This window comes from Chiloscyllium plagiosum, chromosome 36 (assembly GCF_004010195.1).
Source record: "Chiloscyllium plagiosum isolate BGI_BamShark_2017 chromosome 36, ASM401019v2, whole genome shotgun sequence".
Classification (NCBI taxonomy): Eukaryota; Metazoa; Chordata; class Chondrichthyes; order Orectolobiformes; family Hemiscylliidae; genus Chiloscyllium; species Chiloscyllium plagiosum.
In genome coordinates, this window is record NC_057745.1 from 26,463,982 (window position 1) to 26,477,815 (window position 13,834).

Below are 13,834 nucleotides of genomic sequence, written 5' to 3' on the forward strand. Positions count from 1 at the left end.
GTTTAAAAAGAAAGTAAGGCAAAAGACAGAAAATTACAGACTGATTAGCCTAACCTCAGTCATTGGTAAGATCCTAGAATCCACGTGAAGGATGAGATTTATGAATACTTGGAAGTGTACGGTAAAACAGGGCAAAGTCAACATGGTTTCACCAAGTGGAGGTCATCCTGGACAAATATCCTAGAATTCTTTGAGGAAGTAACAAACAGGTTACATCAAGGAAAGCCAACGGATGTTACCTATCTGGATTTCAAGACAAGGTGTCATACAGGAGACTGCTAAGATAAGGGCCCATGGCATTAGAGGCAAGGTGCTAGCATAGATAGAAGCTTGGATGTCTGGCAGAAAGCAGAGAGTGGGGATAACAGGGTTCTTCTCAGGATGGTAAATAATAACAAGTGGTGTTCTGCTAGGCTCAATACTGGGACCACAACTTTTCACTTTACACATTAACAATCTGGATGAAGGAACTGAGGGCATTCTGGCTGGGTTTGCAGACAGGTAGCATTGAGGAGATAGGGAGGCTGCACAAGGATGTAGATAAGTTAGGAGAGTGGGTAAAGAAATGGCAGATGAAGTACGACGTAGGAAGGTAACTTTGGTAGGAAGAGTACAGGAATGGACTATTTTCTAAATGGGGAGAATGGGATGATGTCTTATGGCATGTCTTACAATTTTCTCCAAAACCAGAGGGTGGCCACGGCACTCAGATGGGCTCAAACTACACCTGTCTCCGTCAGCTACATTGAACAGTCCCTCTTCAGTACCTACACAGGCACTGTGTCCCAACTCTTCTGCCGTTACATCGATGATTGCATTGGTGCTGTATCCTGCACCCAGGCTAAACTGGAGCAGTTCATCAACTTTGCCCACAACTTCCACCCTGCCCTTAAATTCACTTGATCGCTCAGACACCTCCCTCCCTTTTCTTGACCTTTTAGTTTCCATCTCATATGTACATCAAATGTACATATGTACATTTACTATAAACCCAGACTCCCATAACGACCTGGACTACACCTCTCCCTGCCAAGTATTGTGCAAGAACTCCATCCCCTTTCCCAAATTCTTCCACCGCAGCTGCTCGGACGAGGAGACATTCCACTCCCAACCATTCACTTATTTTGAAAAACGTGCTTCCTCCCGCCCTCCATCACACTACCTCCACTCCCCACTCCACTGCTCTAAAACCCCCGCCCCACCCCACAAACGCAATAAAGACAGGGTCGCCCTTGTCCTCACATACCACCCCACCAGCCTCCATATCCAAAGCATTATCCTTAAACACTTGTACCAATTTCAATTAGACCTTCCAATCAAGAACATCTTCCCCTCCCCTCCCCATCCCTCTCTGCCTTCCACAAGCACTGTTCCTTTTGCCAATCCTTAGCTCGTGCCACTATCCCCACCAACTGTCCCGACCCCCAGGTACCTTCCTCTGCACCGGTAAAGATGCAAAACCTGTCAGCACCCCACCCCTGTCACCTCCATCCAGGGCCCCAAATAGTCCTTCCAAGTGAGACACCTGCCTCTCCTCCAACATAGTTTACCATATCCGGTGCTCCCGACGTGGTGCTCTCTACATCGGTGAGACCAAATGTAAGCTTAGGGCACATTTCACCAAGCATCACAGCCAGGCCCACTCGCACTCCCTTTCCGACATGACCATTTTTGGCCTCCTCCATTGCTACAGCGAATCAGACGGCAAATTGGAGGAACACCACCTTATCTTCTGCCTGGGCAGCCTACAGGGCTCAACATTGAGGTCTCCAATTTCAAATAACCTCCTTTTCCATCCCCTGACTCCTTTTCCAGTCCCTCTCCCCCCTTCCATTCCTCTGATCGATCCTTGCTTCCAGCTACCTACCAGATTCATTCCCACGACCAACCAACCAGATCATACCATCTTCCCTTGTTCACCTATCTCTATACCAACACTCCACCCCTCTCCCCACCAAAACCTGCCCCAATCCCCCTACACCCTTTATCTGCAGCTCCCCTTACACTCACCCCACAGAACTGGCTCATAGGCAGAGGACGGTGGAGGAGTGTTGTTTTTTAGAATGTACACCTGTGACCAGTGGAGTGTCACAAGGATCAGTGCTGGGTCCTCTACTTTTTGTCATTTACATAAATGATTTGAATGGGGGCATAAGAGATACAGTTAGTACATTTGCGGATGACACCAAAATTGGAGGTGTACGGGACAGTGAAGACGGTTACCTCAGATTACAACAGTATCTTGACCAGATGGGCCAATGGACTGAGAAGTGGCAGATGGAGTTTAATTCAGATAAATGTGAGATGCTGCATTTTGGAAAAACAAATCTTAGCACGACTTATACACTTAATGGTAAGGTCCTAGGGAGTGTTGCTAAACAAAGAGACCTTGGAGTGCAGGTTCATAGCTCCTTGAAAGTGAAGTCGCAGGTAGATTGGATAGTGAAGGCAGCATTTGGTATGCTTTCCTTTATTGGTCAGGGTATTGAGTACAGGAGTTGGGAGGTCATGTTGCGGCTGTACAGGACATTGGTTAGGCCACTGTTGGAATACTGCATGCAAATCTGGTCTCCTTCCTATTGGAAGGATGTCGCAAAACTTGAAAGGGCTCAGGAAAGATTTACAAGGATGTAGCCAGGGTTGGAGGATTTGAGCTATAGGGAGGGGTTGAATAGACTAGGGCTGTTTTCCCTGGAGCATCGGAGGCTGGAGGGGTGACCTTTTAGAGGTTTATAAAATCATGAGAGGCATGGATAGGATAAATAGATAAAGTTATTTCACTGGGGTGGGGGAGTCTAGAACTAGAGGGCATTGGTTTAGGGTGAGAGGGGAATGATATAAAAGAGACCTAAGGGGCAACCTTTTCACACAGAGGGTGGTACATGCATGGGAATGAGCTGCCAGAGGATGTGGTGGAGGCTGGTACAATTGCAACATTTAAGAGACATTTGGATGGGTATATGAATAGGAAGGGTTTGGAGGATATGGGCCGGGTGCTGGCAGGTGAGACTAGATTGGATTGGGATATCTGGTCGGCATGGACGGGTTGGACCGAAGGGTCTGTTTCCATGCTGTACATCTCTATGACTCTATATACGAAGCATTGACTACTCCACCTCCTGATGCTGCCTGACTTGCTGTGTTCTTTCCTCCTGCTTGTCTACTTTAGATTCTAGCATCTGCAGTTTTTCTGTCTGCAACTTAAGGATTGACTCAAAACATACACAATCCTGTACACACTTTGCAGTGTCACACTGATGATTTCTAATAATGGTCAATGCCCTCTATGACATTGGTATTATGCCAAGCCACAAAGTATCTTAATGATGCACTATATAAATGCCACAAGTTGCATATTCTATCCGATCAAAATTCTGTGACAAATGGGCAGAAATTATAGTTCAGTAAGAGACAAGTTAGACAGATCATCAAGTCCACGTCAACTCTCTGTGGAGCTATCCAGACAGGTCTATTCCTGGTAGGTTTTACCAACATTCAGAAATTATTCTACGCAAATGACTTTGAAAAGTTGTTAACAGAAGCTAACTCAAATGCTGTAGAGCACTACTGAATGGGCGAAACAAAATTCCATGGGCATCTTTCCATCTCCTGAGAGATGCAGCCTTCTGCCAGAGTGTTCATTACCATCCACTGTCCGTTCTATAACCTTTGTTTAGAAGCTGGTTTCAATTGGCTCCTGGACAAAATGACTTGGCAGATTCTGCAGTCAGACACAAGGTCTAATGGGCTGCACATTGTGGAAATGACATTCGTGTGAGGCTTTAAGAGGTAATGGATAAAATGAAGGAATTACAATTTACATGGTCAAAATAGAAATGGACTATTTTTAGAAGGAAATCCAAATGTGTTCAAAGTGTTCTTGATTTGCCTTTCATTTCGAATGACCATATAGCTGAAGTGTGGTTTCCATGGAACTAAACTGCAAATCATTGTTGAAAGTAGTGATCTTCCCTTAGAAGGATTGAAAATAGGAGCAGCAAGAGGCCATTCAGCCTTTCCAGCCTGCTGCACCATTTAATTTCAGATACATCTAGGCAATTTTCCACAATGTTGGGTAGACGCCAGTGTTGTAGTTGTACTGGAAGAACTTGCCTTGGGCAGCTGCAAGTTCTGGAGTATGGTGATATTTGTGGAGCCTCCTATTCCAGTGGGTTGCTTAATTAATACAGTTTTTGACATTTTTATCCATGAGCAACATCATAACAACTTAACTTGCCCTTTTGATGTGCAGATAGAAAAGCACATTAAAATGACGTTAACCAAGAACAAGGCAACTGTGAACTTGTTCACTTTTTAATTTAACTTTGTTAAAAATTAAAATATTAATAAAATGTCAATGGAAATTGAACAGAAACAAGCAACCACAACAGCTAGCAAACCCAAAAGACAATATTAGCAATATCAAAAAAGATGTGAATTAAATTAAAGAGACTTATATTTTCATTAACATGTAAAACAAAAGTTAATCGTTCATTTACTTGAATCTCATTTTCTAATTTTAAAACGCAAGAATATCAACAAAAGAAAGATCTGTTATTAAGGCAATACTAAGGGGAGCAGAACATTATTCTTGGCTGGGAAATAAGCTTCTGCTCTCAACACATGGCTAGTGGGGGAATAGCCCACCACTCGATTTCCCTAGAATGTTTTCCAGACGTCATTCAATTCTAGCAGTGAATAAGGAAGATTGTGTACTTAAACAAAACAGCTTTTATACAGAGACAAATTTAGCACACCATTAACACCAAAGTGGCAGATCTGGTAGCAAATTATTGAAGATGCTTGCACTGTGATCAGAGTTTTAAAAACAAAGTTTGAGCTGAGTTCATTCATAGATTTCCTGCCTCAGAACCAGAAGGCCATGATCTCAAGCTTCATTCCAGGACTTGAGCACAGGAATACAGTACTGAAAATGTGCTCTACTATCACGGGTGCCACCTTTTGGGCAAAATATTAAATTGAGGCCTATTTTGGTCGGTGCAAAAGAGAAGGATCAACACCAAACTGATTTACCTGGCCATTTCTCTCATTATGGGACCTTGCACAGTGTGATTTTCTTGGCGAAGACAGTAGCCAGTAACCTCCCTTCCAAAATAATACATTGACTGTGAATCACTTGAGGACATGTGAAGGATGTGAAAAATGCCCTATAAAGCTCCTTTGTTCCAGTTTAAACAACTGTTTTGAAGAAAAAAATATAAATTCTGAGCAGCGACACAACTTAATAACAGTCAACCATAATATATGAATATGGAAGGTTCTTGATATTATGCTTCTAATTAGTTCGATTGTTTCCTTACTTCAAATCAGAAGCCTCAATGGAAATTTGCAGTGGCAATTACACTAAGGATTCCATGACACCACAAAAAGCTTTATCTCTAAATAATTAAACTGGAGGAATCCATCAATGAAGTACTTGATATTTCTGTGGGTAATTGGAACATCATTCTTTCTAAATACCCAGCACGGACTAAACAAACTTTGAGAACTCAGTCAAAAGTAACAAATCAAAATTTCTAGCTGCAGAAATCTACATGAAAGCAACAGGCAAAAAGTATAAGATCTCCATGTTCCAGATTTCACTGGAAAGAATGGGGACAATTTGGGTGGCAAGGTGGCTCAGTGGTTAGCACTGCTGCCTCACGGCGCCAGGGGCCTGGGTTCAATTCCCGCCTCAGGCAACAGTCTGTGTGGAGCTTGCACATTCTCCCCATGTCTGTGTGGGTTTCCTCCGGTTTCCTCCCACAGTCCAAAGATGTGCAAGCTAGGTGAATTGGCCATGCTAAATTGCCCGTAGTGTTAAGTGCATTAGTCAGGGGTGAATGTAGGGGAGTGGGTCTGGGTGGGTTGCTCTTCGGAGGGTCGGTGTGGACTTGTTGGGCCGAAGGGCCTGTTTCCATACTGAAGAAAATCTAATCTAATCTAAGACTGAGGAGGAAGATACAAGTGGACAACTGAGCAACAAGAATGTGAAAGAAGTAAAAACTAACAGTTAGCCTGCAAAATCCAACTTCAAGAGATTTCACGCTTTATAAAACAAGCTTTCAAAACAGCAACAGAAGTCTTCAGTCAATTGGTGCTTACTCAAGTGATTTGTCTTAGCCCAATACGTAGAAGGTACATGCTCGACAATAGTGGCACTTAAAATAATGCTTTGACAGCTATGCCTTGTTTTTACCTTGAAACATACTGGTGAATACAGTCAAAACTTGCTTGCGGCTTGTCCTTGCTGTCAGTTGACAAGTAGAATGAAAAACATCGCACACCATCATGGTAGTCTGATTTAGGGGCAGGAATTTTGATGTACTGCTATTAAAAAAAGACATGCTTCAATGACTTAAATTTTTTGTCAAACAATACAGCATACTTTACAGTTACAAATAAGTAATATAGTAAATGTAAAACCATTGCTTAACTCTGGAAGATGGCTGAAATGCAGAAATGTACCGCACAAAAGGCGGCCATTCTATCCACCATTCATGTGCTGGCCCTTCTGAAAACATTATCTAGTCAATCTCATACCCTTACCCTTTCCCATAGTTGTGCAAATTTTTTCCCCTTCAATTCCCTTCTGAAAGTTGCTACTGAAACTGCTTACATCACCTTTGCAGGCACTGTATTCCAGATCACAATTGGCTTGTACAAAAATTCTAATTTTCACTCTGGGAAAAAAAAATTAAGCTTATGCAAAGGTTGTGTGATGGACACAAAAAATATTTCTAATATGTTATTGTTATGCTAGCAAACTCTCAATTTGGAACACATTGGAACCACTAAGCTGACTGTCAGGCTAGTGTTAAGTTCAAACAGTTAAGCCTGTAGCACTATACAAAAGAAGACTTCACTGACGTTCTGAAGAGAGATCCCTGACTCTAATATGATAATGTAAGACTTGTTATTGTAAATATATAGACTGTACAAAATTTGTAGTACTTGGTCTGAAACACCAGACAATACGTACAGTTAATACAGTGGTGTTACTACAGTTCAATTTTGATCAGGCATAATTAAGGAGACAACTATGTTCTGTACAAATCAGAAAATTGAGCAATTAGCTAATCTGTATGCATTCTGAGCCACAATGAAAAGACCATAATTCCAGAAATATCTAACAAAACAATTTGGTTTTCTTTCACCATTTGTTGTTATTGATAATTTAATAAGATAGGCTTACTAAATTAGCAAAATAGCTGAACCAGTTTACCATAACTGTGGGCAGAAATGTCTTCAAACTTCCATACCTTTTGTAGGCATGTTTCCACATACGTGTTAACATGCTACAATCAAGGCTGAACTAGCCAACTCTAACAGCTCTGATTCACAATATGCTTCTTCCAAATTGCAACGCTTATATCTTAAATGTTCTAGTAGTTATTTCTAACCACTTGAATGAACATGATTTTTTGCATCATAATCTATTTATTCTATGTTGCACAGTTCAGCATATATAGTTGTTAGAGATTTTGGTGAACTGTCCATAATGCTATTCTTTCATTTGCCCGAAGATTAAAATGTAAGTGCAGTATAAGCTGAACGTTACAAGAAAATTTGGAATTGTTCACAAAAAAATAGGAGAATCATAAGTGCCTCTTGTCTGACCTCAGGCTAAGCTGAATAGACAAAGAACTGAGCCAAACTGGGATCTTTTAAGTGCTAGACTCAAAGGATGCTGTATCATTTTTCATTGATTATCAGCAAATATGTTTTCAATGTATAACAGTCGCATGTTCTCACAGAAATTCAAACTTCTATCTATATTGTACATCTTAACTAATTTTTAAAAGTTAACTACTCAGATGCAAGATATTTCCAACACTCTCCCTTTCCCACACCTTGTGACAATTTATGTGCACTCGATAAAGTTGTGAACATTAGCTCCTCGGTCTATTAGCAACATTTAGTGACTACTTTCTTACGTTTAGGTGCAACTGCTGGCTGTTTAAACAAGTAGGCAGTAAATTCTCAGACCATAACATGCAAGAACTGAAGCAGGTCATTCAGCCCATTGAGTCTCCTCCACCAATGAGACCATGGCTCATATTTTAATCCTCAACCCTAGTTTCCTGCCTTTTCCCCATAACCCTTGCTTTCCTTACTGATTAAAATTCTGCCTATCTAGACCTTCAATATACTTATCAATCCAGCCTCTGCACTGAAGAGTTCCACTAGAAATTCTACATTACCTCTACCTTAAAAGAGTGACCTCTTATTCTGAGTTTATGCCTTCAGGTCCTTGATTTTCCTACAAGTAGAAACAACCTTTCTGCACCTAACCTGTCATGTTCCCCAAAAGTCTTGTGTTTCAAAAAGGTCCTCACTCATTCTTTTAAAATTTCAACGAATACAGCCCAACCTACTCAACTTCTTCTGATAAGAGTTAAAAATCACACAACACCAATCCTTACCAAATCTGCCAGCTGCAGATGCATCTGTTCATGACTACATCGGTAAGAGAGACCACTGCAGAGTCCTTGTGGAGACAAAGTCTCGCCCTCACATTAAGAATAGCCTCCATTGTGTTGCGTGGCAATATCACAGTGCTAAATGGGACAGACTTTGAACAAATCTGGCTACTCAAGAGTGAGCATCCATGAGGCACTGTGAGCCATCAACAGCAGAATTGTACTCCAGCACAACCTGTAACCTCATGGCCCAACTTATCCCCACTCCATCGTTACTAGCTACCCAGGGATCAAACCTTGTTCAAAGAAGAGTGCAGGAGGGCATGCCAGGAGCAGCATGAGGCATACCTGCAGATGAGATATCAACCGAGTGAAGCTACCAAACAGCAGAAGCAAATGCAAGGTTTGCAAGGTTTGATATCCAAACCTACAGCTCAGCGAGCAAACCTACACCCTAAAAGCAGAGGCAAATAATTAGAGTCAGGCGATCCCAAAAACAATGGATCAGATCTAAGGTCTGCAGTCGTGCAACATCCAGTTGCGAATGGTGGTGGTCAATTAAATAACTAACTGGAGGAGAAGCCTCCACAAATATCCCCATCCTCAATAGTGGAAGCAAGAATGTGTATAGGGTATAAGCAAGCAGGGGAAGAGTTACGTTCTGAGTTTTGCGAAACAAGAGGTTCAGCTGAGCATGACTCAGATCAGATAAGAAGTTACAATTAACAATGGGGTGCTGGAGGCATGCATAATGGGTTAACAAGGTGGAAAAGCAGTCATTATTTTGAGCCATCTAACAATATTGGAAGCATTTAGTTTGCAAGGTCAGTTAACGAGGTGAAAAGTATTTATTATGTAACAGCAGATGGCTCAATCTTTACCACTGATACTCATTGACTGTAATGGTCACCCAATTAATATGCATGTTGCCTTATCTGGATGAACAATTATCTGGATGTTCCTCCCTGTAAAATGACTATATATTTAATTGAGAAACTGCTGTTCCAGAGAAAACTGTGAACTCATGTCTCTGTGCATATGGGAGATCGTTCTCTCTCCCTCCAGGGCCCAGAATAAAAGTGAAGGAGGTAAAATTATACTGAGACTCTGAGCATTTTGCTTTGACTTGGGGGGTGGGAGAAGAAATGGGGGGCAGACAACAGGATGACAGAGGAGCCCAACACATCAGTCCAAAAGGTAAAGCTGAAGCATTCACAACAATCTTCAGCCAGAAGTGCAGAGTGGATGATCCATTTCGGCCTCTTCCAGTAGTCACCAGCATTGCAGATACTAGTCTTCAACCAATTTGATTTACTTGGAGACACTGGATATTGCAAAGGCTACATATCCTGACAATATTTCAGCAATAACACTGAAGACTTGTGCTCCCCTAGGTAAGCTGTTCTAGCACAGGAACATTAATATCTATCCGACAATGTGGAAAATGACCCAAGTATGTCCTGTATATAAAAAGCAGGACCAATTCAACATGGCCAATTACCATCCCATCAGTCTACTGTCGATCATCAGTAAGGTGATGAAGGTGTCATGAACATTGCTATCAAGCAGCACTCGCTCAATGATACCTAGTTTGATTTCCATCAGGATCACTCCTCTCCTGACCTCAAACATGGAAAAAAAAAGAGCTAAACTCCAGAGGTGAGGTGACAGCAATAGCCCTTGACATCAAGGCTGTATTCAACCAAGTGTGGGAACCCGGGGGGCAAACTCTCTGGTGGTTACAATCACACCTGATACATTGGAAGATAGTTATTTTTGTTGGAGGTCAGTTATCTCAGCTCCAGGAGTTCCTGAGCATTGTATCCTAAGCCCAACTAACTTCAGCTGCTTCAGTAATGACCTTCCCTCCATAAGGTCAGAAGTGGGGATGTGCAATGATTGTATAATGTTCAGCACCATTCATGACGACTCAGATACTGAAGCAGTTCATGTACAAATGCAACAAGATCTGGGCAATATCCAGGCTTGGGTTGACAACTGGCCAGGCTATGATCATCACCAATAAGAGACAAACTAACCACCTCATTTTGCTCTATATTATTTAGTAATTTTGGAACGCTATTAATATCTTCTACTGTGAAGATAGATGCAAAGTATTTATTTGACTCCTCTGCCATTGCCTGGTTCCCCATCATTCCCCCAGCCTCATTCTCTAAGGGCTGCACATGATTTTAGGGCTCTAACTTAGCTTTATACATTTGAAGAAGCTTGCCGTCTGTCTTAATATGACGTACAACAGTGGAGACGGTAGCCTTGTGGTAACGTCACAGGACGAGTAATTCAGTAACACAAGATAATAATCTGTGGACAGGAGTTGAATCCTACTTGACAAATGGAATGATGTGCTTCAATAAAATCTGGAATTTTAAAAAAAGGTAGCCGAATGGTGACCACTTGATTGTTTAGAAACCCTAATGGTTCATTAATGCCCTTCAGAGAAAGAACTATGCTATTATCCAGGTCGGCCTACATGTAACTCTGAACTCCATAAAAGTGCCTTCTGGGATAGGCAACAGATGTTGGCCCATCCAGTGATGTCCACATCCCATGAAGGAGAAAAAAAAAGTTTGTCCTCAAACGTTAATCTTCTCCATCTATTATTGTTTGGTCATCTTACCACAAAGCTTTGCCACACTGTATGTGTTTTCTTTCAATATGATGCCAACCTCAATTTCCCTGGTTAACCATGCTTGGTTAGTTCCCTCCGAGAATCCTCCTTTCTCACTGGGATATATTTTTGCTGTGAACCATGAGCTATTTCTTAAATTTCTGCCATTTTTCTCAACTGTCCTGGCTGCTAAGCCCCTTTCCCAGTCCCCGCCCCCTCTAGCCAGATCTGTCCTCTTTCCTCCACAATTAGACTGATGTAGGTTTAGCATAGTTGTTTCTGATTTGAGTTTTTCATCTCAAACGAAGTGCCAAATTCTACCATATTATGGTCACTGTTTCCAAGGCTCTTTTACTCTGACATAATTTATTAAAGCTGTCTCATTATATGACATGATCTATGGTAGAATCCACAACAAGCTGCTCTATGAAATTTTCACAAATACACATTATGAATTCTTCCTTGTGGCCATATCTGCCAATCTATCTCAATTTACAAGATTAAAGCCACCCACACTTAACATTCTGCCTTTTGAATGTCTGCATTACTTTTGATTTATAGCTCTGTCCAACCAAATAGCTACTGTTAGGGGGCTTATGAGCTGCTCCTACCAATGGCCTCTTCCCTTTTTTATTTCTTACCTCCACCCATATAAATTCTACATTTTTTGATCCAAGATAGTTTCTTGCTATCATACTTAATCCATCCAGAATTAACAATGTTACCCATCACCTTTTCTTTCCTACCATTATTTCACAGACAGTAAATAAGTTAAGCAATTAAACTGATTTTGTTTTTCTTGATGAACCTTTGCAGTTATTTGATCATGAAAAGCGCAGGTCAGGCAGCATCCAAGGAGCAGGAGAATCGATGTTTTGGGCATAAACCCTTCTTCAGGAATTCCTGAAGGGCCTATGCCCGAAATGTCGATTCTCCTGCTCCTTGGATGCTGCCTGACCTGCTGCGCTTTTCCAGCAACACATTTTTCAGCTCTGATCTCCAGCACTTGCAGTCCTCACTTTCTCCTAGTTATTTGATCATGTCCAGAAATCTAACTGCCCTTGTTGAATTCTGATAATTGACAGATATGCCTCGCCACAAACTAAAACCAAAATGTTTATAAGCCCAACCTTTATAGTGGCTGTACATACTTCTAACAAAGGTAGAGTAAAGGGAGCAAAATGCTCCTTATACAGACATTCTCTTAAACGGAACAGGACAATTCAAGTCAAGACACTGGTAGCGGCAACTAATTATTCTCTGTAAAACAAGGGTTTCTAAAATAAATTGTAAATGGGAAAGACAGTGGCCTTTTCAAGAAATGTTACTCCATGTTCGTAAAGGTAAAATCCCAAAATAGCCAGCATTTTTCAGTTATTGTACTACTAACTAATACTCTGCAGGAAGTACTGGAGATACTTGGCAGGTCTAACAGAAGCTGAGGAGAGAGAAAAACAAGGGGAAATATTGCGAGTCACTCAACAAGTGCAGCCAGACCAGCTCAGCATTTCAAACACCTTTTTAAAAATAATAAAGTACACAGAACTCAAGTGTATAGGAAACATTACATGTAAAAAATAAACACCAAGATAGAAAGGACAGGTAGAGTTGGTGACAAGGTCAAAAAGAAGGTATGGTGGAGAGATGATAGGCTAAAAGAAAAGCCACCAATGGGGAATGATGCTACTGAGAAACAGTGTCAGAGAAAGGTGCAAGCAGAGACGCAGAGCTGAAATCAGTCACCAGATAGGACATGCTGTGGCTCTGAAAGCATTTGAAAGTAGGAGCAAACACTGGGTTGTCAGTTCAGCAAGTTTTAAAAATTACCAGTTTCCTGCTGCCTGGCCACTTTTTGAAATTTCCTGTTAATATTAATCAGCCAGGTGTTTGGCTGCTATCAGCTGAAGTAATAATTGGGTGCTTCAGCTGCTTTGCTGTGTTCACAGGAAGAGAAGAAACAGTCATGGTTCCCACACTCAAGTATGTCCAGTACAAGCTGAATAAAAAAAAACTATGTATATGGATCTAAGGTGAGGTCAACTTAAAAGGTAACTTAAGATAAAGTTGTCTTACCAGCTGATTGGGCCACGCTCTCATCATGTTTGAATGTAAATTAGCCTCAGTAGGTGGTGGGGTGGGAAAGTGTCAGTTAGCTCATTTGGCTGGATGACACACAGAAAGACAGAGAGCCAAGCAAACAGAAACAGAGAGAGAGAGAGAGACGGAGAGAGAGAGAGAGAGACGGAGAGAGAGAGAGAGAGACGGAGAGAGAGAGAGAGAGACGGAGAGAGAGAGAGAGAGACGGAGAGAGAGAGAGAGAGACGGAGAGAGAGAGAGAGAGACGGAGAGAGAGAGAGAGAGACGGAGAGAGAGAGAGAGAGACGGAGAGAGAGAGAGAGAGACGGAGAGAGAGAGAGAGAGACGGAGAGAGAGAGAGAGAGACGGAGAGAGAGAGAGAGAGACGGAGAGAGAGAGAGAGAGACGGAGAGAGAGAGAGAGAGACGGAGAGAGAGAGAGAGAGACGGAGAGAGAGAGAGAGAGACGGAGAGAGAGAGAGAGAGACGGAGAGAGAGAGAGAGAGACGGAGAGAGAGAGAGAGAGACGGAGAGAGAGAGAGAGAGACGGAGAGAGAGAGAGAGAGACGGAGAGAGAGAGAGAGAGACGGAGAGAGAGAGAGAGAGACGGAGAGAGAGAGAGAGAGACGGAGAGAGAGAGAGAGAGACGGAGAGAGAGAGAGAGAGACGGAGAGAGAGAGAGAGAGACGGAGAGAGAGAGAGAGAGA

The 13,834-nt window shown here is 42.0% G+C and overlaps 1 protein-coding gene across 6 annotated transcripts in view; it reads right to left on the reverse strand.

Annotated features, from left to right (window-relative positions):
- LOC122541052 (RNA polymerase II elongation factor ELL) overlaps positions 1-13,834 on the reverse strand; it is a 100,368-nt gene that overhangs the window by 34,196 nt on the left and 52,338 nt on the right. For 4 of the 6 annotated variants that reach the window (XM_043677556.1, XM_043677560.1, XM_043677559.1 and 1 more), the window contains one exon: positions 6,200-6,330. In XM_043677556.1, the coding sequence (XP_043533491.1) occupies positions 6,200-6,330 (131 nt within the window). The remainder of the gene's footprint in view (positions 1-6,199; positions 6,331-13,834) is intronic. The other 2 variants (XM_043677558.1, XM_043677561.1) reach the window with 1 other exon arrangement.